Source organism: Cynocephalus volans, chromosome 8, assembly GCF_027409185.1.
Source record: "Cynocephalus volans isolate mCynVol1 chromosome 8, mCynVol1.pri, whole genome shotgun sequence".
Taxonomy (NCBI): domain Eukaryota; kingdom Metazoa; phylum Chordata; class Mammalia; order Dermoptera; family Cynocephalidae; genus Cynocephalus; species Cynocephalus volans.
Genome location: NC_084467.1, coordinates 32,884,089 through 32,909,482, shown reverse-complemented (window position 1 = coordinate 32,909,482; position 25,394 = coordinate 32,884,089). Strand labels below are relative to the sequence as shown.

Sequence of the window (25,394 nt, the reverse complement as noted above, 5' to 3'; positions counted from 1 at the left end):
TCAGCTTGAGAGGCTAAAAAATAGTCTTTGGTCTAAAGCCATGCAAGAGAAGCAGGCAAAGGCAGCTGCTTGCCCCAGTTTTCCCAATGTTAATCTGCAATATTACCTGTAGGGTCCGGCGCTTGTTATCCTCTGTGTGGATCCAGGCTCGAAGAGTCAACTCTGTGATAAAAATCTGGGCTGCCTTGGCAAAGAGCACAGGGGCTTCTGCACTGATCATCTGCAACAGACGTAGGCCCTCCCTGTCAATCACTAGGCAAGTCATTCAAACCAGTCAATTTGTCTTTGGCCTCATGGCCTGCCATGAGACTATGGGCAAGGGTGAGAAAATGAGAAGGTGGTATTTTCAGGAGATTCCAAGGTAAAATAAATCCATGAGTAGAGACAAAGCAGGTAACAGGGAGAAGGAAGAGGGAGAAAGAATACAATGTGCCAAAAGCAAAGTGCTTTCTTATCTCATAATAGCCTTGCAAAGAAACGAAACTAGGGTTTAGGAGAGATGAAGTGACTTGCCCATGGCCATAAGGCCAGTTAAGTGGCAGGGTTTAGGTTCCAATCCAAGGAGAGACAATATGGAGAAACATAATGAGCTTGAACACCAATGGATTTAGGTAAAGGCTCAGGCTTCCCATCATTTTAGGCTTTGTTTTACAAGTACTAAAAAAGAGGGTAACCTTCCAGTGTTGCTATGGGAATCAGGTGAGATAATATATGTACTCAGCACAGGGCGTGACACACAGTAAGTGCTCAAGTAATGTAAGCTGCCTCAATGTGTGACTTCAAAATTCAAGCTGTCAGTCAAACAAGGCTCTAAACCCTTGGTGAGGTGGTCTGTGCAGGACAGAACCACAGGAAGCACTCTGGAGCTAAGGAAGCAGGAGATGAAAATTGGGATCTTGTTACTACCACTCTAGGTGAATCACTTAACCTCTGTGTGTCTATTTTCAGTCTGTAAAATGGAACTAATAATTTGTATCTTATCAAATCATTCAAGGTTATTGTGAAGAGGAAAGCAGCTAATAAAAGGGAAATTGCTATGAACTGTTAGCTTTCTGTGCAAATATAAGAGATTATTAATTTTGAGTGGCAAAAAGACAGAGTTGCTCTTTCCCTAAGAGTTGTAATGGAAGGTGGACTCCTAGGAATACACAAATAGCTAACCCAAGTAAACCCTCTCACAGGTATAATACATGTAAAACAAACTAACAGAGCAAAAGGTTACAACAGGTGCAGTATCCATATCAAAAACTTCTTAGAGCTCAAATCAGCAAACTACAGATCGCAATAAGATGCTAAGATGATGGCACTGTCCTCTTGATTTGATGATTCATGTGTACACTACACTGTGAAAAGAAATGGGTGATTACCACCTGATTTCAAAAAACAATCAGCATCTTTTCAACATATGGGAACAACCCAGATATCCCTAATTTTCAGAGAAGCATATATAATAAGTAAGCTAAAAGTGAACAGTTTTACTTAATTTTAGACAGGAACTGAATAAAAAAAACAACAGATAGTATCAGTATTTTTGTTTCTGTTTAATTAAACTTTGAACTCTAAGGAAATGAGCAATTACCTACCCATCGTTTGAACTTCAATATGAATAATGAAAATAAATGTGAATTCACCTTCACATCTTCATCCAGTTTCATAATCTTCTTAATACGAGCCAGTGGGAGTTCCTGTACTCGGAAATCTTTCTGAAATGAGCAATAAGAAGTGTATAAATGGTGAGCACAATCAATAAGGTGGCAGAGCACAACAGGCAGTAGGAAACACCCTGACTGGTTTAGTCCCTCCTTTCAAGAAATATGGTACAGATGAAATGAAGAAAATACAAGCTCCACAGCAAAATTCTTCACTTAACTCATGCAGAAATTCAAACAATTAGAGGGTTTTAAGAAAAACTTATGATGGCCTCTAACAGTGCCCTCATGAATGGTAGCCCCAAACAATATCAGGTTCTTTGCCTCAGCACAATATAGAAGTACATCATAAGTACCTTCTTTTTTTTTTTTTTTTTTAACCAAGAAAGTTTACTAGTCTGCAACATGCAGATTAAAATGAGATTTTTGCCTCAGGGGCATTCCTCTAAACTGCCAGTTCTTTCTTCTATTCAGGGACTATAGGGACAAGTGCCAGCAGCTCCTGACCACAGTGAACCATTGTTTTTTTCTGCTAGTGTGATACTGGCCATTTCGGACCTCTGCTCTGATTTTACAACAGAAATCAGGGAAAGGTTCCTTTTTCATCACAGCAGCAAAGGCCTTGTCTCCAAAATTTGCTTCAGGTTGTGGGTGGAAGGGCATGGAAAAAGGGTAAGAGTAAATCTATCAGCTGCCTTTTAGGAACAGCCTGGCTACTTTCTTCTTAACAGGACTGGGGTGGGGGGAACTGCATTACTTCACTGAGGATGAGATTTAGGTAAGGGCTTTTTGACCAGCACTACTCAATTATTTGTAATTTAAGCTCTTTTCTGTTTTATTTTGAAACTACTGGTATTTAAACACATGCCCAATGATGCATGCAATTCTAGAAATAAAAATCAATTTTGAGTTTCAGAGCTGCAATGAAGAGAAAGGTGTAAAGGCAGAGATTAGCTAAAATCAGCAAAATCTCTACTGGGACTAAGTATCAAATGATTGATTCTATAAGTGGTCTGAAATGTGACTCACCGAACCCAATATATATGCTCACCTGGGAATTTGCATCATCACATTATACAGATTTGATGTGATTAACAAGTGTAAGTAAACTTTCTTTTCCAAGACCAACAGAAAACCTCAAATATATGAGGGTACTCCAAAAAGTTCACGAAAAGATTAATACTGTCTTTTAATCCTATTTTTCCACAAGTTTTCTGAAGTACGCTTGTATGCCAAAGAAGAAAGAGCAACTATTAGGATAAAATGTACACTAAGACATCTAATTTATCTACGCTAACCCAACCAGCTGCTTGGCTACCACTCAGCTCTATAAACTTCAAACACCAATTTTTCATCTTTTTCTTTTCCAAATTAGGTATCAACGTTTTCCATGAAGCCTCTACTAAAACTAACCCTGGAGTGGCAGAGGCTTAGAAGTCCAGTTTACTAAAATTTCACCAAAAGGAAGGAGCAGGGCATAGTCATTCTATTCTTATATTCTTCTCTTCCTCTTTCATACAACTCAACTAATAGTGAATGTATGATACCTACTACTATGTGCAATCTATTCCTATCTTTGAACAGCATGTAGTTTGTCGGAGACAGTCACATAAAAACTTTATAATCCCCTATCCTACTCTGGGGGCGGTGGCGGTGGGGGGAGAGGGGTAAAATCCCACAGGGACACAAAGAAGGAAATAACCAGCTGGCAATGTGGGGCAGGAGGGAGAAAGAGAAGTTAGGAAACCTTCCACAGAGGGGATGACATCTGAGTTGCACCTAAGAGATGCTGAGAATTTGTCTATTGAAAAAGTATGAGAATGTTATTCAGACAAAACGAATAGCAAGCACAGAAACACAGAGACAAAAAACATGGCCTATTTAAGTTTTAGATGTATGATCTGAGTGCAGAGGGGAATGGCAGACTCTAAAGGGATTTTAAAAAAGGTTTAATTAGAAAAATCAATCACTGGTCTTCCTTACTGTGTGGCATATCACATGAGATGATGATACTACACAGAAAAGCCAAAGAGAATACCAGGGATGATAATTCCTTTGGATGATACACACAGCACAAGATTATGACCACAAGATTTAGCTCTCTTGCAAGTGTGCTCTCATTTGGTATGTTTGCTTAATATAATTTTCACAAGATTATTTCATGATTACTTAACCAAAGCCCAAAGCTGATTTAAAAAAACAACCAAAAAAACCCCTTCCTTCCCCAACTTGAAAGAGTAAAAATAATATTACTTTAGAAATTCCCTGAGACTATTCTCTAACCAAAAGCAAGAAATGGCCAATGATAAAGAGATAATACCATTCCCACCTTGCAGAGGTAGGAAATGAGGCAGAAATTTACAAAAAGCTCTGCTTTAAGCCCCCCACCCCAAATGTTTTCTTTTGTAAGAAAAGACTTTTTCATGATTCCCAAACCTTGAGAGCTCAAGGGGCAGAGTGTGAAAAGCAGATCTTGAGATGTGGGGATTATCATTGCTGACAATGGCCCAGTTTTCTAGAATCCTATCCTAGATTTCCAGTCACATGTAAGGGTTTACAATAAGCTTGTTAGAGAAGGGAGCCCCTCCACTATTAGCAGATTGAGGTCCACTAAATTGGCTTTCAATTCAATGCTCCCCATGTCACTGGTAACCTTGCAAGTGATGTGAATAGCATTTAACTCCTTTTCCTGATGATGATCCAAGTGAAAGAACAACTGACACACATGGTCTTTTTCCCCTGACTTTCAGGAGTAATATCAGTAAGGCGGAAGAGCAGATTCTCAGAACATTCTCATGTTCCTGACCACAACCAAAGAAGTACTGTATATTTAAAATGCTGCCATCTGAAACTGCCGAGTTTCAAGAAGTCTAAATTCACTCAGTGAGAGTCTGGAACCAAAGAAAAAAATGGATCTTGGGATGCACTCAAGAAAATCCAGAGTTTCAAAAAATGATGAGAAATATTTTCCAGGCCTACCCAGTCAGGCACTCCAGCAAAGTCTAGATTCTAGTCCTCTTGAAAGCAGTGATTCTTAACCTTGGCTACATGTTAGAATGACCTGGAAAGCTTCTGAAAAACAAGATGCCTGAGATCTTCCCAAGACCAACTGACTCAGGAACTCTAGGGGATGGAGTCCTGGCATCTCGTTTTTTGAAAATTCCCCCTATGACTATGACCCAAGTGGGGGTTAAAGACCACTGCTTTAAAGCCTTGCTACTCAGAGTGAGGTCCTTATACCAGCAATGGTATCACCTGGGAACTCAAAAGAAATGCAGAATCTCAGGCTCAACTTATAATTTAGAATTATAATAATATTTTATAAATTTATATAAATTTATTTTTAATTATAAATTATAGTTAATATTTTAACAAGATCCTCCTTCACATGGTTTGAAGTACTGCTCTACAGGAAAGGCTCACACAGCACAAGATCTGTTTTTTAACAGCCCACTAACCGTCAGCACCAAATTCTTGTTTAAATGGTTATCTGATTTGATTGTAATGTTAGAAATGTCATTGCTCAACCTGGAGGCACTGAGGAATGAAAAGATAGAAACTGCCAATTAAAAGAAAGTGATGTGGGCATTAAATTACAGCTAACTGAAGCCTGAATGGGATTTAGGGAATAAGTTAGGGGAGAATTAGATTTTTCTTTTCAAGATTCAACATCATCTCCCCCTGACCCACCCCTAAAAAGACAAAGTTAGTTTCCCTTTCCTACTTTCAAAGAGGCCCGGAGGGGTAAAACTCAATGCCAAGAAGTCTGTTATTTATTGTTCTCAAAGCTCTGCTGAGCAGAAATATAGTATTTTACACAATCACTCTAGTGCACAATCATTTTGGTATGGTTTCTAACCAACTCCAATCCCAGCTGAACACCATCTGGACTTACGGACAACTATAGAGCTTTTACAAGTGAGGAGAGCATGATGGCCAAGCTGAGATGAAAGATTAACTGATTCTGCAGGACTCAGACCAAAATGACTGGGGCTAGCATTTCAATACATGGTGAAATATATCATCAGCAAACTTCAATTACTTGTTTTTGGAACAATCTATATCCCAGTCTTAGAGAGATCACAGCACCTTAAGAATAGTCTCGTAAGTTTTATTTTTATATGAATAGTTTCAACATAATGGATTTTTTAAAAATCTGTTAGACATTTTGATGTCTCAACCTAAAAGACTCTGACACATATGAGAAAGTCTGGTTTTAAGTACTGCTGAGTTCTGAAAAGTCACAGACTGAATGCTAAAATGTTTGGCCACAATTATACAGGCAGAGGTGCAGTCAGAGAAGCAGAGTCCTGAGTAGACAGAGAAATAAGAGTCCTAGAAAGGGAAAAATCACCCAGACTTGACTGGATTGCATTTTCACTCAAACTTGGAACTGATGTTGCTTTGTGCTAAATATGAAGTAGAAGAGTCTGATTCATTCAAATATTTATTATGCACCTACCATATGCCAGACACTGTTCTAAGCATTTGGTGTAAAAGACATAGCATGGTAGAGGTCTAGGAGTCTTTTTCAAGGGTACATGGGAGGAAAATTTTAATTAGTTATCAATAGAAGAATGATTAAAGACAACTTCCTCTTTACTCTTCCTTCTCTTCACCCCCAAAACCTGAACCAAAGCTGAATCCCTCAAATTAATCCTTTTTTAACCTGATAGACTAGATGTCTGTGTAATAAAATTTGGTCAAACCATAGTCTGCTTTGTTAGCAATCGAACTTGAAAAATAAACCAAGTAGACTTAAAAGTCAAAGCCCAGGGTCTTGAAGAGATATTTGCACACCTATGTACAAAGCAGCACTATTCAGCACAGCCAAGAGATGGAAGCAAACCAAATGTCCATCAACAGATGAACAGATAAACAGATAAACAAAATGTATTATAAACATATGACAGGATATTAGCCTTAGAAAAGGAAAGAAATCTTGTCAGTGTGCTACAGCATGGAGAAACATTGAGGACATTATGCTAAGTGAAATAAGTCAATCACCAAAAGATATAATTCTACTCATAGGAGGTATCTAAAGCAGTCAAATTCATAGAACTAGAAAGTAGAATGGTTGTTACCAGAGGCTGGGGAAAAATTGTTGTACACAGGTATAGAATTTCAGTTTTGCAAGATAGAGAGGTTCTAGAGATGTGTTTCACAATAATGTGAATATACTTAACACTACTGAACTGTACACTTAAAAATGGTTAAAGTGGTAAATTTTATACCTCTGAATGTGTTTTTCACCACAACTGGGAAAAAAAAAAAAGCAAAGCTAAACAAAATACAGAGAAGTTAAGTATTGAGCTTAAACTTCCAGAGTTTATCTGGCCACTTGCCTGATCCTGGACTTATGTATCTGGGCTTAAGCTGGAGTACAGACTTGCTACATTGGCCTAGTCCCACCACACCCCAGGAGGGCACTAGTTTTATACCAGGCTAACCCCTAAACCAAAAGCCGATAAGCTTGTCTATGAGATCGTTCCCTTAAAATATGAACAAAATACCCCACTTTTTACTTTATAATTTCATTTTTTCCTCCCTTTTGAGGACAGTGGAGGTAACTACCACCTTTAGACTACAGAAGAGAAACAACAGCTTTTCAGTGGAAACCCACTCTGAACTCAGGCCACTCTGAGAAAGGCCAAGCTAAAGTTCAACTGCCAAAAACTCCCAGTATAAACAAGCACAACCCACAGGTACATCCAAAATATGAATTAGTCTTTACCTCTGCAGTCAGTGGGAATTTATCACAATAAGTTATTCTGTTTATTTTATTCATTACTTGTTTATGATCTCTCATCAGAAATAATCTCTCATCAGAATACATGTTTCATGAGTGCCATGATCTTGTCTGTGTAGTTCACTACTGGACACACAGTATCTAGCATGGTCACAGTAGGTACATAATAAGTATTTGTTTTGTGAATGAATAAATTGACCTGTATGTCAGAGGTCAAAGGCCACTAAACCTAAAAAATTGCAACATTAGTTCTACATCAAGAAGGAAACCAGTGTCTGCTCTGCTTGGATGTTCATACTTCTAAGGCAGGAATGACACATCCAACATAGGGACCTCCTTCAGTATTTGCTAAAATGACACCAAATGAAACATTCTTCATTAAGGACATGATGCTGTATTCTGAAAATATACGAATTCTAACCTGTCTCATCTTCTACTACCACTATCATACCATACACTTTCCTCCTACCCCCAACCTCCACTACCCACACAGAAACCTCTAGCCACTCTGAATATCTTGCTGTTCCTCTACATATAAGGGCCTCCCCTCTGGGCCTCAGTGCCTTTATGTTCTCTCTGCCCAAGATATACTCTCTAACCTTTCCATCTGGTGAATGCTTACTCAAAATTCAAGACCCAACAAAAATATTCTCTTTACTTCCCTAACTCAACTGGAAAGAAACAAGAACTATGTCTTCCATGCTCCCATAGCGTTTTGACATGGCTGCTTCAGAACTCATCAATGTGCCTGACTCAGTAAGTATTTAATAAATACTTAATGACAAAATGATTCTGGTCATAATTACTAGATTATGAGCTCCACAAGGGCCAGGGTTATATTTGATTCTTCTAAATCAGTGGTTCGCAACAGGAAATGATTTTAGTCCAAAGGGACATTTGCCAATGTCTGGAGACATTTTTGGTTGTCACAACTGGGGGAGGGTTGCTACTGGCATCTACTAAGTAGAGGCCAGGGATACTGCTAAACATCCTACAATGCACAGGACAGCCCCTCACAACAAAGAATGACCTGGCCCAAAATATCAATAATGATGTTATTGAGAAACTATGATCTAAGTGTATCTTTTAACACCTGGGAAGAGTGCCTGGCTCACAAAAGATTTTTTGCTGAATAAATTGCCCATCAGTTCTCATCAACTTCTAGAACTGTGGCAGGGCCACTAAGTCAGGCTTAAAAAATGAGCTACAGTCACTGAAGGAAGGTGATATCTCTGCTTTCCTACATACCCTAAGACATACACTTCACATTAAACTACCTCCAAGTCAAAGCATCCACTACACATTCACATACCTAAAGAAAGTCACTAAGATATAACAGACACTCTTGTTTACCTCACCTAAAGTAAATTACATTTTCTTTTTTCCCCACCCACAGGTGAGGAATGAACAATGCCTTTGTAAATATGCTTGAAATTAAAAATGTTTTAGTCTAAGTTTTGGTTAATCATCTAGTAAGCAGAGGCCAGAAATGCTGCTAAACATCCTACAATGCACAGGACAGGCCCTCGCAACAAAGAATTATCTGGCCCAAAACGTCAATAATCTGCTGTTGAGAAACCCTGATCGAAGCTCTTTATACTCTTTAAAAGTTTTTCATTCTTCCTTACCACTGTTAAATTCCGGATTTCTTCCATGACACGAGGCCAGAAGGACTGCAGGCTTTGCTGCGCGTCACTGCTACTAGTACCACCAAATCCTCCTTCTGTGGACATTTCGATGACTGAAAACAAACATACATGAGACACATTAAAAATAATAAAGTCAGATTTCCTGTCCAGCTTAGTCATTTAAATCTTTCTTTGTGGATATCTTCAACCAATTCATTTAATTTTTCATTCTGATAACTTATATAATTATACTGAAGAGATTTTTAGCACAGACTAAAACCTTAACAAAAGCATTTGGAGGAAAGGGTTACCTTCTTTCTAGCTTATACTACAAAAACTATCAAAGAGCTCTAACTATAAAATCAAAGTTGCTAGAAATCCAAACCAAAATCCTAATGTGAATCAAGAGCTTTTAACTTCTTGGCCAGAGGGCGGGGGGGGGGGAGGAAGCACTTTGTTGCCCTAATCTAGTCCATAATTTTCAACACCATTCCCTCCAAAGCTTTTTCAAATTCTCCATGGCTTCTCATACTCCATGCCATAGCCTGCAGCAAATATATTAAGGGTCCCTAGTGCTTAACATTTACAGAAATGTAAACCCAAGTCTGAAAAAATAAAAGCCAAGTTTAATTTTTTGTTTTAGACACTTGTGACCCCATTTCTCTGAGGCTACTGATAATTATTCTTCCTTCTAATCTCAGGTGAATCTGCCTCAAAGGACATAAAAGTGCTAACCATTAGGCCAATAATTGAGTGGTTAGCATGAAATCTCTGAACTGAAACTACTTTCCAGTTCTTTCCTAACCTGAACCTTGCTATTAGGCACACAGCCGAACACAGCAGACCAGCAATTGGAAGATTTCAAGATAGTTGAAAAATAATGGGGAATTAAAACCAGGATCAAGAGAAGAAGGTCAGAACCTGCATTTGATCAACTGCTTTGTGATGGAGGAGGGAAGATGAATAAGGATCCCTACATCAACTATAACTGTAGATAATATTGTAATGTCTTAAAAGATTTACGGGGGAAAAGTAAAAAACTCCAGATGGCTTAAATGCTTATCTGGTAAATACTAAAATGCAAGAAACAGTTTAATTAAACACAAAGAACAAGAAACTCAGTGATGTCCTAAGAATTTCTATTCTGGGGAATGATTTGAAAAGGTTTATTTAACATGCCAGTGACAGGATGCTGGCAGAGAACTATGTAAGTCATTAAGAACGAATTCTGAGGGGCTGAAAGAAAAGCACCAAAGTCAGGTGTCACATGACCAAACATGTTACTTTCCAGGCTCCATGCTGGAATGCATGCTGGGCAGATCACTCTCCATTGCAGTGGAATAAAAGCTGATAAATCTAGGTTTAGCCTGTGAGGACATTCAATTCACTCTTAAACGTTTGCCTGGATTATCCCAGAGGTCCCTGTTTGTTTGTTTTATTCCTTCTAAAGGAAATGATGAGAGGAAAGAAATGGGAGAAAAAACGAGTACAATCTTCAAAGCAGATTTCACTCTGGTATAAAGACATTAGTGGGTGATGATGTAATGGGAAAAGGTTTGTAGCCAATTTCTGGTGCTGAGGCCTATAAACAGCTCTATACATCATCAGGAACTCTTAAGTACCTGGGAAGCAATGTGATCTTGGGAGTTTCCAAAGGGAGTTAAAAGAAAGTGTTGAATCACAGTTGGAAGTAATTAGATAAAATCTTGAATCCTTGATAACCAAGTGAGATCCCCTCAAACCAGCCCCCATGACATTATTACTTATTACAATATGCACATGGTCTGTACACTACTCTCTGAGCTGTACTGAGAGCAAAGAAATCAAGATAATTTAGAGAAGTTTAATTATCTAGTTTCATTAATAGTTTCCTTTAAGGTACTCATGACGATGACAAGTGAGATTCAATTTAAACTTTCTAAAATGGGGGGGGGGAAATCCTTCTGGAAATGAACGTAATTATCAAAAAACTTAAAAAAAGAATCTACCCTTTTGTTGTATGGGTCCATAGCTTTCTTTTCTGATCTTAGCACAATCTGCTTATGCAAACTGCTACAGTCAAAGGAGGAAAATGCATGCTTGCCAATGTGGTATCTCTGCATACTTGCTAATGTTGGTAGGTTTCGTAGGAGTGCAAAGGTCTGTGAGATTTAGAAGTCCAGTAACAAGTTTTGGCTGTTCCTGATCTCCCCAAAACATTACAAAGGTGAACAATTCAAGAAGCACTTTTAGGAATGTCTATGCAGTCTGCTTTTAAATTCTGAACTGTCCAACTACAGATGTGCTAGCATGATCAGTACCCAAACATCAGTATTGTTAATAAATCATGAATTAATTTTTTGCTGGCTCAGAGCCATAGACTGTTGTGGTGGGAGTTAGGTACAAAACAGAAGTTAAAAAATCTTTCTGGAACTGAAAATGTATTAAAGGTTAAGTTTTTAACTTGAGAAGCCCATCTGCTTTAAAAAAATCACAAATGGATAATGGCAAAAAAGTCAGTCAAAAATAATGTTCTTTCTATTTTACCGCGTTATAGAGCTTTAAGACTTAAAAAGAAAAACATCAGGAGGCATCCAGGCCCACCCCTCTGTATGATGTTCACAGCTGCTCTTCAACCTCTGCCCAAGCCCTGCAATCCTACTTTAAAGTGGTCATCCGGCTCAAATGAGTGCCTCCCTCTCCAGTTCTGGGAAACTGGCTTACTGGTAAGACATTCTTTTACATCTTTGGACAGCTCTGACTGTACTTCTTTACATTAAGTTTAATTTACAAGAAAAGTCCCATTTGAGCTTTGGATTTAGAGTTAAAGCTTTCATCATTTTTCCATCCACTAACTTCTTTTCATAAATTCTTGACTTCGAAAGACAAAAAACGTATTCTTTTTATCAGGGACAGAAGATCCTCTCATGAGGAAAAAGAGAAAAAAGTTTGGAGTATGTTTTCTAGCATCTTTGCAGAGATGATTAGTGATATCTCTTGGAAGAACATAAATTGTTACATAAATTCCCAGAAAAGGTAAATACTTTCATTCAAAAGGCTTTCTCTAAAGCAGATCCATTCACTACATGGAACTTTAACAATTAAACAAAATCACTTAAAAAATTAAACAAAAGCAATATATTTTATGAAGAACAAATTAGTATTCTCGATACTTTCTCACTGAGGCATGATTTAACATTAAAGTAATAAAACCTAATCATAAACACTAACTAATTTTCCTGGCCAAACACCACAAGTAAAAAAATATAAAGCAACCTTACTTAATCATCACCTCTTATTTAATAATTAATACATTAATTGTAACTGAATGATTTTGCTACAGAAGTAGCCCATTTACAACATCTACAGCCCATGTAAAATGTGCCAGGTTCATCTCCTAGGCTGATGATAGAAGGCATGTATTTAAAAGTAAGCAAAGATTTATTTCAGGATCCTTTTTATTGTGTTAAATTGCCATTCTTATCTCTGGATAGAACTATTTATATAAATTGACAAGGACAAAACTGCCTTAAGATCAAGCCACATTAGCTTAGATCACTCTTATGAAAAAAGCAATTAAGAATTTCTCAGATTTAATTCATTATTAATATTAGATTTATTATTTGTGTTCATTAATTACTTTATAAATACTTGAATAAAACTGCCTGTTTAACTATTTAATAAAGACTTACAGACAAGTTTAAGTATTGAGTGTCTGATGCTAGAAGTAATCTCAACTCCCAGTATCTATTAATTTATCTAGTTTTAATTTGTGTTTGTTTGTTATAAGTTTGCTTTTTAAAGCTAGAAAGGAGGGCTGGCCCGTGGCTAACTTGCGAGAGTGTGGTGCTGATAACACCCAAGGCCAAGGGTTTGGCTCCCTATATAAGGATGGCCGATTAGCTCACTGTGTGAGCGTGGTGCTGACAACACCAAATCAAGGGTTAGATCCCCTTACCAGTCATCTTTTTTAAATAAATAAATGATAAAGCTAGAAAGGGAAGAATCAAAGTTCATCATGAAAAGGTTGCTCCTACAATGCTCAACTCAATCGCTGTCTCTAAATATTCTTATCTGTCTCTAAATATTCTCAGAGTGCCCTTGATCTGCACCTCTCTTTCCACTCTCACCACATTACAATTGTGACGAGTTACAAATCATTATTTGACCATTATTTAAATCTATGTCTTATTATTATTTATATGTAGGTCTTATACCGCCTGGTGTACAAGCTCCTTGAGAGTAGAATCTGAGCATAATTCATCTCTGGATCCCCCACAGCATCTAGCACAGTCTGACAACAAATTACTCCTGAGAGAAGGGTCAAGAGAGTTGCTGGATATGTCCTTTCTGAGAAATAGGGCATCTTGGAAAGCATGGCCCTGAAATAGACTTATTGGGATTACCTGAACAATCAAAAGAAGTTTATACAAGCTATTCCAGTAAGCTCAAAATAAATCAGGTTCTCTCTCGGAGTTTAAAGAACGACTACAATCAGAAATTCACCTGAAGCTGACTTACTGAAATGGATTTAAGATAAAAGGGAATGATAGAAAGGACACACAGACACACACATATCCAAGAAGGCCCTGGAAGTTGCAAGGCAGACTAGAAGGCTGAAAACACAGGCGTTGACCATTCTAAAATGTAAGTCTTTTGAAAGTCAGAACTTCTTCAGAAAGGTGACCAGGAATGATTAACAAAGTTTGAAAAATTAATGACAATGAGTAAGCAGGAGGAAGAGGGCAAATACCTCTGCCTGGCCATCCATTAATAAGAAGGTAAGAAAATCATGGAGAAAGTAAAATGATTCAATCAGACCACACAAGAGGGCAATTAGAGCTGTCACTCTAATATCCAATTACTCTTTATCATTCTTGAAGAAAGAAAAGGAGACCTAAGGAGTTTTCAAAACATCCCCAAAACAGACTACTCTTTTAAGATTCTCTTGGAAATCTTTCAAGCTCTTGCTCTTCACCAGGTACCAAGCTCACCAAATCTTCCCTTAGCTATATGCCTGGGCATGAAACAAGATGCATCAAAATTACCAACCTCATAAAATACAAAGAAATTTAAGGTTTTACTACAATATTACTTGGTTTCTAAAATTCTGTACCTTCAGGTTTTAGATTTCTATTCCTTGGCACGTACCTCATTCTGTATATCAGAGTCTTTTATGATATGCCTAAATCCACAACACAGCTCTTTGAAGAACTATAACCAAATAGATATTGTTGGGAGATAATACTAAAACCCTAACATCACAACAGCTGTTCAAGGAAAAAAGACCACAAGAAGCTCCCCTAAAATGAAGCCCAATTCTTGACCAGTATCGCTTCCTAATAAAGTACTAGAGTTGACCCATCCTCGGCTCTCACTGCCAACTGCAAACAAATACATCTTAAACCCAGTACTGACTGAGAAACAAATCTAAATGTTGGTACCATCATTCCCCTTTAATGTTCCCAATCCAACTTGCAGCCCTTAGGCCTTTTGGGCTATGAATATCCCTGACCATTCCTAGTGTCTATAACTTAACAAATGTCAACAAAGTATCCTTCTATGTTCAAAGCACATATCTTCTTCACTCCCTTTTTTGACTTGCATTTTGATCATGTCTTCTTCTGTCATGAGACGACATGCTTTTTATTTTGCCCGATGGGCAGCACTGTCACAAGCATTTTATGTTCCAATACTGCTCAAGTATTTACTGAAGTTAGTTCCAGGTTTCTTCATTTGAATCAGCTAAAATTGTTGGGATGTTGTATTGTAAACGGTGAGTGAGAAATAAAGAGAAAGGAAGAATATTTTATATGAACCAGTGGACAAGGAAGAAAGGGAGTAGAATTTAAGCTAATTTGTGCTTGCTATTTTAGATATTCTTCCAAACTGTAAAGAAAAGTGAAAACTAAATTTGAGGATTGAGACTTCTGAATCAAAACAATTCTACCAACAATTTGGTTCTCATGTGTATACAGATGAACCTTAGGACATATGCTGTTATCAATCACAGTGGCCAAAAAGTATTTCAAGCCTTAAGGAGACTTATGCTCTCCGTAATAAAACCAGTCTAAAATGGACAATTTTAGGAGGAGAAAAATAGCACCGCTCTGGAAATTAAAAGAAGTATGTGTTTGTGCACTGGCCTGCTGCCTACTAGCTGGTGGCCTTGGGCCAGTCACTCCACTAAGCCACTACAGGAGCAATGTATACTGAATACATATGCCAAAGGGGTTACTGGTGGTTTGGTAGGGAAACTACACTTCACTACTTGAAGATGCAATAAATGAATGAATACAAGGGAAGATAGTGATTAGAGAAAAAAGAGGGTTCAGTAGTCTTTAAGCTCATTTACGGTTTCTACTTAAGCAAGAAAGCACTAAGCAGTGCCAGAAACATTATTAAAGTTCTAAACTGTACATAGCTGGGTACCAGCTGATCATACTTACTGGTAGGCTACTGCATAGTCCCCATACTTACTGGTAGGCTACTACAAGAATGAATAATGTAGCCTTACTTTCTCCAACTCTGATTAATGCCAAGATCAATGTTTGAGGGTGTGTCTATATCTAGATACAAGAGGCAAAGTACGAAAATGCTTTTCAAAGTGCCTACTGGAAAACCATGCTTCACAAAGACTAAGGGTCGGAACTGGCTACACACTGCTCTCCTTAAAGATCTCACAAGGACACATTTTCAAACTGGCAGTAGAGCCATTTTTCCTTCAGAAACAAGTTTCCACTTGCCATCTACCACAATATAATCTTGCAGACAAGGGCCAGATCATAATAAGGTTGTAGTATAACTGGAAAAAAAAGAAGGTACAACAACTGTATAACCAATGAAAGTGAGAGGAAGGCTTGAACAGACATTTTTTAAAACTTGTTTCTTGTGGAATAGAAAATGGTAAGTAAACATCTTACTTCACACACTTTTTTCCTCATTCCTTCATTAATACCATCCCTGCAGATATAACAGCAATAAAATACTGTCAGTATTTTGTATGGAGGAAAAGGACCAAATATTTAGTGAAATATATTAAAGCAAGGGTCTGAAAACTATAGCCCGCAAGCCGAATCTGGCCCACAGCCTGTTTTTGTAAACAAAGTTTTCCTGGAAGATAGCAACCCTCATTAGTTTACAGTGTCTGTGGCCGCTTTCATGCTACAACAGTAGAGTTGAAGAGTTACAACAGAAACCATATGACCTACAAAGCCTAAGCATTGTTCTAAAGCATTGGTAGGTGTTTTATTTATCCCTGTTAACTGATGGGGAAACTGAGCACCAGAGGTTGAGAAGCTTGTCCCAGAACATACAGCTATTAGGTGACTCCCCTGCCTCCCTCAACTGTTTGGCCTCCATTAGCAGTGAGCCGGGCCAGCCCCCTCTGCTCCACATATATATTTCTTAATCTTTTTGATCCTCCAGCCTAATGAGGATAAATAAATTCTTGCAGGAAGAATGGCGAGTAACTGGTTTTTCAGGCCCTGAGCCTGAAAGGCTGACATGAGCTAGAGATAGAAATAATGCCTATAGTCTAAGTTGTATTTTAAAACAAAGAGCCATTTTGCTTACTGGGTCCCTTCTGAGATTCACATATAACCTCTTGTCCAGTATCTGACAGAATCCTGTGTTTGTGTGTCCAGGAGAGGTGAGAAGTGTGATTCTGAAGAATCTATCAAAGATGCCAACTTAGGAGCTTTAAGAACTTACAAACTACTTGCCACATATATTACCCTCAATTAATCTCCACTTGGGTCAGTGATAAACTTATGAATATTATTCCAGTTTTAGGATTGGATATCTTAAGTTACTTACTCAAGGTCACAGTACAGTAAATAAGAGTCAGAAATGCGAAAGCTCTAAAATTCTACTCTTGATTTATTACAGCTTGTTCATTCCCACTTTTTGCACAGTTTTAAGGTATATGTATATTCAAACTGTTCAGACAGATAAGCAGTCTCAGCTTGGAAAAGTGACTCAAATCCTTAGCCCAAAAGATCATTCTGATGCACTTGTTCCTGGTAATAAAAATGCAATGATAGGAGATAGCAGTGCCACCAGCACTGCTATCTCCTATCATATAAGCATCTTCCTCTTATTTCTCTGTTGTCTCTTTCTCTGTGCTCTCACTCTTTTTTCTATTTTATCCTTTGCATATCTCTAGGCAGGTCAGCAGCACCTATGAATACTCAGCTGAGAACAGTGGGGGGCAGTAAAGTACAAGGTACATACATAAATAAAGAAAATACATTAGAACTGGAGGTTCTTGCTCTCTGGCTAACTAACTTGCTATATGTTTATGATCTTGGGCAAATCACTTAAATTCTTAGGGCTTTTGTTCACCTATAGAAGCACCTCAAAGGACAGTTCCTACACATAGATGGGAAAATACATGTTAGAAGGCCTAAAAAAATACCAAGCTTCATGCAAATGCCAGATGGTGTCATATTATCATCACTGCCGAAAGCTGGAAAAGACACCTACTCCTGGCCTAAATAACCCTAGATGCAGTACCAAGGCTACAGACCAATCCCCTTTAGGTATTATAGCAAGTGACCCAACTACCTTCTTTTCTCTAATTTAAAATACTTAACTTTGTTTTTAACATGTTTCCTTAAAAAGCCCAGTTTCAGATGCATGGAAATACATATTAAAATAGAGAAAGATCTTCTCTCATCTCTTTTATAAACATGAAATAATTTTTAAAGCCCTTTAATAAACTATTAAATTTAGAACAAATGTACTACTTCCAAATAAGCAAAGAACTCAAGCTGAAAATGACTAGGAATGCTCCAAATTTAAATTTCTGGGAATGTCAATGATCACTAGCTATGCAAGCTTTCCCTCCAGGCCAATCCAAAAACATTTAAATTCTTAGAACATGTCTCCTTGGACACCTCAGACTTCTACTTATTCTCTATAAGCTAGGAGTATGTTTTGTCTTCTGGAAGGAAATCATGTTTATGTTTAGAAGGCAGAGAAAACCTGGAGTATAAATAAGCCGTCCCCACCCTACCTGTACCCCCCCACACACCCCCAGAAAAAGATTCTGTTTGAGCTCTGAAGAGAGTTCCAGCTGCTTCCATCTCTATCCTAGATCCTGGAGTAAAGGGACAATGTTCTGGAAAGAAGGAATTTTTGAGACTATCTCATGGATTGAAACCAATGTTTAAAGTTTTTCTGGAATAACATTGGTAAGACCCTTGCCTTTGCAGTACAACTGTAAAGACATTAATCAAAATATACATTCACTAATCAATGACAACTAATTTTTTTTCTCCCCAAGAAACTATTCCTGGCACACAATCAAATCTATTTTTACAATTAGCATATTTACTTCCCTCAGACTTGTTTGTGTGGCATACCACTATTATTATTCTTGTTAGGCATATTATTTTAAAAGCCTAAAATTTCCATGCTCCTATTTTTCCCCCAGTTCCTACATATTGTAATTATCTGTTTCTGGCACATCCTCAAAACAAACATGCCTTGCACACAGTGGGGTTTTAATACACATCTACTGAGTGAACAAACACAAGCTCAAGAACTTCTCTTGGGAGGGGGAAGGTAGGTGTGGCTGGCCAATACAGAGATTGAACTCTGGACCTTGGTGTTATCAGCACCACACTCTAACCAAATGAGCTAACCAGTCAACCCAAGAACTATTTTAAGACCCAAGTATTGTTTGCCTCACTCTAGGTTCTTTTCTTTGAAATTTGTGTATGGAGAAGTTTTTTCTTAAGTACCTGTGCTCAGTTGTGCAGTAACCCAATGGAAGAGTCAAAAAAAAAAGAGTGGGGATGAAGAGAAACCTGTTCTACTTTAGAAAATATAGCACAAATGTAGACAATTATCTAATCATAGGCCCCACTAGAAATTACTGCTGGTGAGTTAATCCATCTAAAAACGGGGGTGGGGGGGTGGGGGGGCGGCAGCAACAAAGAATTCTCATTTAAAAAACTGGAGGGTGTTACAAGAATGTCAATTTGAGCTTGGCTGTATTGATTTGGCTGTACTGATTGTGCTGATTCACAGACACACCGAATTCTGCCCTCAGCTTAATGTCTTTTTATCACTGACTTAAATATTTTTTTAAGAAAGAAAGAAGGAAAGTACGTTAGAAGGAAAGAGAGCAGGGAGGGGAGGGGAGGACAGGGGAGAGAAACAAACCTTCCAAGCCAACCAAACCCTAAATCTCCCACCTCCGTGTATATAGCTGTCAGGAACTGAGAATGTAAAGACCACTTCAAAGAGTGCAAAATTGAGATGGTTATGCTAATCCCTTATATTTGTACTTACTTTACACCTTTTAAAGTAGCTTCATATTATCTCATTTGTTTCTCACTACCAACACATAAGACAGCAAAGGTACAAATATTCTCACGTGACAAATAAAGATACTTCATCCAGGCAGACTGAGGAACTTGGCTAAGGTCACAGGGCAAGTATATGCCATAATTGGAATTAAAACTGATTGTCAGTTCTGTGCTTTTCACCTAATGTTTGTCCTCCTATTTTAGAATTAATAATGCAACAGAGGACCAAAAATTTAAGAACCTATAGGTTTTCTCAGCCTGGAACATAAATCCACTAGTGATTAGTTTAAAATAATTAGTTTTCCTGATCATTCTCTTTAAAAAAGTATTCCAAACTGCCAAGATGACAGATTCTTACACATTTCAAAGTAGAAAGCTTAAACAAGAAAGTTTAAGGTTTTCGAGCTTGTTAAGCTGCAGTTGCCACCAAGGAGTGGAACTAGACCATCTGGCCACCAACCAATAGTGGAGATGGAAAGGCCTGGTAGACCAAGTTCACTCTCTGGGGACCAAGTGATGAGAAGTAATTTGATTTTTTCACTAGAGGCCTTAGCCTAACCCCCTTGCTGAAGATATTTCCATAGCTCCATACTTACAAGAAAAATCATCTGGCTAAATTCTATATGCAGTTTCAAAATTATAGCTATTGCTACATTGTGAACATGGTGGCAATGTTGCTTTAATTATGCAACCATCACTCCAAGAAATCAGAATTCCTTTGTTTTACCTCACTGGGGGTAAAGCAAAGATTATAAATCACAGCTAGGAAATCTAAAGCAACTGATTACTTAAGAACACCATGACTCATCTGAAAATACCAATCTTTGTGAAACCAAAATTTGGGAATTGCCCCACACCACAAAGTATGCATTTGCATTGCTATGGAACACCACAGAACACCTAACACAACTCTAACCACATACCTATTTGGAAAGTCTTCAACTACTTATCTGACCTTAGCAAATTTAGGATTCATGAAAGACAATTTCCCAAAACACTGGTAGTGCACAACAGTATCTATTTATACTATGCTTTGTTCTGAAAAGTGGCTGTATTCGCATTTTTTGATAAAAATTTCAAAAGTAATTCAACTTGATTATATGTTTGATCCTTTTGTGATCAACTTGTTAAGTAATCATATAAGATTCTGTGAGAACTCTGGGGAAATTCTTTTTTTTAATGTGTGCCTTTTGGGGGAGGAGCAAGCACAGGAAAAGGGACAGTGGAAGAAGGAATTAGTTCAACCAGATGAACACAACTACAGACTATTTTTCACATTCAGTAACAAGGTACAGTGCAAAGAGCACAGGGCTCACTCTGCCTCCTGTTTCTTCACCCTTAAAATGGGGATAACAATCTTCTTCTCTCCTACCTACAATAGGTAAATACCAAATAAGAGAACGAGTGTAAAATCACTTCATTAACTGTAAAGTACTATGCTTCATATAAATACTGCATACTGTTACATTGCTTAACCATCTTCATGGGTAGCTTCATGGGCCTTTAGCCAGTTAATTACCGGAAAAAAATAATCATGGAGTTCAGAATATAAATAACCAGGTAAGATGGCTGGAAACTTACCAGTATTTCTCCAGTGAAAAATTTCTTATTGCCTTTTAGATTGAGGATAACTATAACATACTTAACCTAGAAACTAAATATAGTTGCCCTATATTAAAAATTCTGCTAAATCCTACAGATGAGGCTGGTCCCATTCCTGGTAATTAATTGTGTGTACTGCCAATTAGTGTTATCATGATCATGTGGCTATAAATTACTTGCTAAGCAAATGCTGCCAAAATCCTAGATATGTAGTATTTTTGGTTGGCTTCATGACGGATGATGTCATTTGAGACTTTACAAAGCTAACATCAGTAAGATTAAGCCCAGTGCAACTCAGAAAACAAAATCTAGTTTCTGTACTGAATAGAGAAGTGTTATACGTGTGTGTACACACACACACAAACACACACAAACTAATCTCAAGGAACTACTGGGTAACATCTCAAGGAAATATGTGTATGTCTTCAAAGCAAGTGAAAGTCACCAGATTCTAGGGCAATATTTCTAATCTTTTACTATTAAGGCACACACAGAAAATATTAACACTAGCTTTTTGAATATTCAGCCTGTAAGCTAATACCGATGTCCTCACTCAGTTTAACTTGTTACAAGATCATGTGTCATGCACGGTGCTCAAAGTATTCTGAGGAAGATGTGGTCTAACAATGACACTTTTACCTTGTTATTATGCCTGAATACAAGGTGTTATAGATATTCTCTAGTTTTAAACCAACACTCAAACAATGAATAAGAATCTTTTTAGAGTAAAGAATACTAATTCGTACATAGGAGCTGCACACTCAGATGCTAGGGGTACACAATCAGAAAAAGCTTAGAGAACAATGACCTGGAGGACAGACTCTACCATGCTCATTTCTGGATTTCTCAATTTTAGAGTCTGACTTTTTTTGTCTTTAACATGAAGCTTTATTCGTCTATCCATTCTATCCCTTTTTTTTTTTTTAAAGATGACCGGTAAGGGGATCTTAACCCTTGACTTGGTGTTGTCAGCACCACGCTCACCCAGTGAGCAAACCGGCCATCCCTATGTGGGATCCGAACCCACGGCCTTGGTGTTATCAACACCACACTCTCCCGAGTGAACCACAGGCCGGTCCCCATTCTATCCCTTGATTCTCTTCCTTCCATACCCATCCATGGTCAGCTATAATCTCTCTATGCTTAAATTCCAAATACACATTACCAGTTTTGATATTTCTCCAAAGCTCCAGTCCTGCATGTACAAGCTGCCTGCTGGACATCTTCAACTGGAAAGTTACCAAGAAATGAAACTCCAAGTGCCCAAAACCAAATCTATCTTCTTCTTTCCCCAAACCTGCTCCTTCTAACTTTTCTGTTTCTATCCTCCAGTCACCAGTCTTGAAATCTGACTCATCCTAGACTCTTTCTCCTCTGTTCCTCAATTCTAATCAACTGCCAAATTCTGTAATAACAGTATTCACCTCCTGACCTTTCTTCATACTGCCACTATCTCTGTTCATGCCCTCATCACTCCCATGTATTAATAAAAGATGATGATAATAGCTAATAATAATAATGATAAGCTAACACTCATTTACTGATTACTGTGTGCCAGATGTGGTTCTAAGTCTTTTACTTTACCACCTATTTAAACCATCCTATTAATCCTGTAAGGACTATGAACCTAGTATGTGAAAGGATCATATTGTTCATGATTTCCATTGTCTTCTACCCAACTACATTCTACATAAGGATGCAGAGCAAATCTTATAAAAGCACAGCTCTTTGATAATGCCACATCAATCTATTACCCCAAATCTTCAATGGCCTCCAATGTCAAGCAGACTGTTCAAATTTTTTAGACTGGCTAACACCAACTTACTTCTCTAGACTTCTTTCTTTTACCACTCCTTCCTCTCCTTAACTCATCTCCTTATGCTCTAAGCAGAGTGGACCACTTACTGCTCTCTTCAGCCCAAGCTGCACTTTATGAATCAAGACCTTGCTCCTGCTGCCCCCATGACTGTAATGCCCCTTGTCCCTACCTCCCTAAATCCAACACCCAGTTAAACTGTCTCCCTTCATTCCTAAGCCCAGGTCTCCCCTCCTCTGAATTCTGTGCACTTTGTACTTTCCACATCATTTTCTAATACTTGATATACATTATCAGTTTCCCCTACCAGCTTGTTAGATCCTGGAGTAAAATTTTATATGTATACATTTTTAAAGTCTCCACATAAAAGACATACACGCATGGTGAATCAGTGAAGAAAGTGTAAAAGGCATTCAACTTTAGGATTTCCTCAAAGGTAAGAACTAGATAGCTTAGGTAGATAAAGGAAAAACTCATTTTTTTTCTGGATATTTCTAGTCAAGCAGGTCTTCCCTTCAATTTTCTATGTAATCTTGAAGCTGTGGAGACAAACCAAAAAGAAGAAAAAAGAATAACCAACGGAATCATCAGAGCTGTTTGCTGTGGTTACCTTGGTCTTCTTTCTTCCTTTGAACTAAGGAACACAAGGTCACAAACTGTGTTATGCCACTTAAAAGTTAAACGTTTACTAGATGTTTTTTCTTTAGCTCTTCCTTTATACTGGAATTTACCTTTGTTTCTAATCTTTCAACTGCCCTTTTTCAACCACAGAGTGCTGAAGTGTAATTTAATTTACAGTAAATACTCTGAGCAGAGAAAAACTTTTGATCCATTATTAAACAGTGGGGTCGGGCTTTAGGATGCCATGGGGAGAGACAGGAAGATAAGAGTGAAAATACAAATAGAAAGTGACCAAGTTCTAAAAAGCTGGGCCCAATATTGAGGCAGCAGAAAGAAAATATTAAAAAGAAAACTAGGGCCGGCCCGTGGCTCACTCAGGAGAGTGTGGTGCTGATAACACCAAGGCCCCGGGTTCGGATCCCATATACAGATGGCCGGTTCGCTCACTGGCTGAGCGTGGTGCTGACAACACCAAGTCAAGGGTTAAGATCCCCTTACCGGTTTAAAAAAAAAAAAAAAAGAAAACTAAACTTCTGGAAAATGCAGACATGAAGTATATACTATCCAGCTGTATCTATTATAATTTTCAGTCACACTACACTTCAGGACTTAAATATGACATAAGTTATATCATTCAAGCCCTCATTCTTTCAATAAATTGTAACTTTTGTTCAAATATATGAAGGTGGTGAGAAAAATAAAAAATTTTCAGTACATCATAGTCTATCAGCGAATATGCAAAATAAGAAAACTTAGATCCATGACTACCCTAACACACATGAGCACATACACAAATACCACCACTTTGCTGGTGGGAAGGAGTAAAGTCAGCATAGTTAAAATATTAACTTGGGAGTATGTAGACAATGATTCCTATTTTAGTCTTGTCGAATGCTTTGAATGACCCTGAAATCTTTGTTTATTAAATACAGGTTGGCTTAAGGACTCACTTGAAGAACAGGGCCCAAATTTGTTTGGGAATTAGTTTGTTCTTGAAGTATATTATCAACAACACCAAAAACACCAAAAATAAAAACCACTAACTGGCATACAGGTGGTATATTTGTAAACCTTAGTTTACTTCCCTGTAATGAACATAAGTTACCCAGCTCTCTGGGATACCTCAGCCAGGTGAATACCATTAGCTTCTTAGCTTAGATTCTTAGCTTTCTGAATAAGCAACTGGCTGAGGCAAGTGATCCTCAGATCCTAAAAAGGATGCTAAGTCTGGTGCAACAGCATACTTCCTAACCCAAAAGACTCCACATGGAGACTTCTGAACCTCTTCCATGACCCATTTTCTCTCTGTTCTTTCTGCATCCAAATAGCAAACCCGTACGAATGTACCAAAAGGAAGAGAAACGTGAAAAATAAAAAGTAAAAACAACCTAAAGGAATAAAGGTAACATGCAATGAACTGAGTAGGATTCAAATCTCTGAACTTGCACAGGCCAGTAACTAAAAAGCTGAAGGACTTGGATTACCTCTCTGGGCCTCAATTTCTCCATTTTACAAGAAGAGTATTAGAATAGATCCCTAAGTGATTCACATTAGCCTGACTTATATAAGTATTCAAACTGTACGCATATATTATTAGGGATAATTATTAGGGATGGGTAAAAATCATGTCGTTCATGAAGATGACCACAACCAGCTTTAAGAATGCTTTTTGGGTTGCTGAAGCCCCACAAAAGCATACAGCTTCTTTAAAAGGAGATGTCTTGTTTTAGAAGCAAAAGTCCGCAGTGACCACGATTGCTGTTTTCAAACATACACATGCCTGAAACTGGAACTATATTTGGAAAAGTCAATGCCAATTTTACCAAATCTCATTCTGTCTGAATGTGATTCTTTCAATACACGAAAAGGAAGCATTCTTTCAACCAATGCTGACTGACCATGCCTGAGAGGAAGTGACTTAATAGGACAGGAAATCAAACAGATCACAAAATATCAACCCCACCCCAGTGGAAAAAAAAAAAAAAAAGGAAGTCCTAAAAATAGATGACACTACGCATGTAAAATGGGTGC

General features: G+C 37.9%; 1 protein-coding gene across 3 annotated transcripts in view; it reads right to left on the bottom strand.

Annotated features, from left to right (window-relative positions):
* The window catches only part of NFYC (nuclear transcription factor Y subunit gamma), a 63,045-nt gene that overhangs the window by 19,772 nt on the left and 17,879 nt on the right, over positions 1-25,394 (bottom strand). For all 3 annotated transcript variants that reach the window (XM_063104061.1, XM_063104063.1, XM_063104062.1), the window contains 3 exons: positions 9,027-9,139; positions 1,632-1,703; positions 107-220 (listed from right to left, as the gene is read on the bottom strand). In XM_063104061.1, the coding sequence (XP_062960131.1) occupies positions 107-220; positions 1,632-1,703; positions 9,027-9,139 (299 nt within the window). The remainder of the gene's footprint in view (positions 1-106; positions 221-1,631; positions 1,704-9,026; positions 9,140-25,394) is intronic.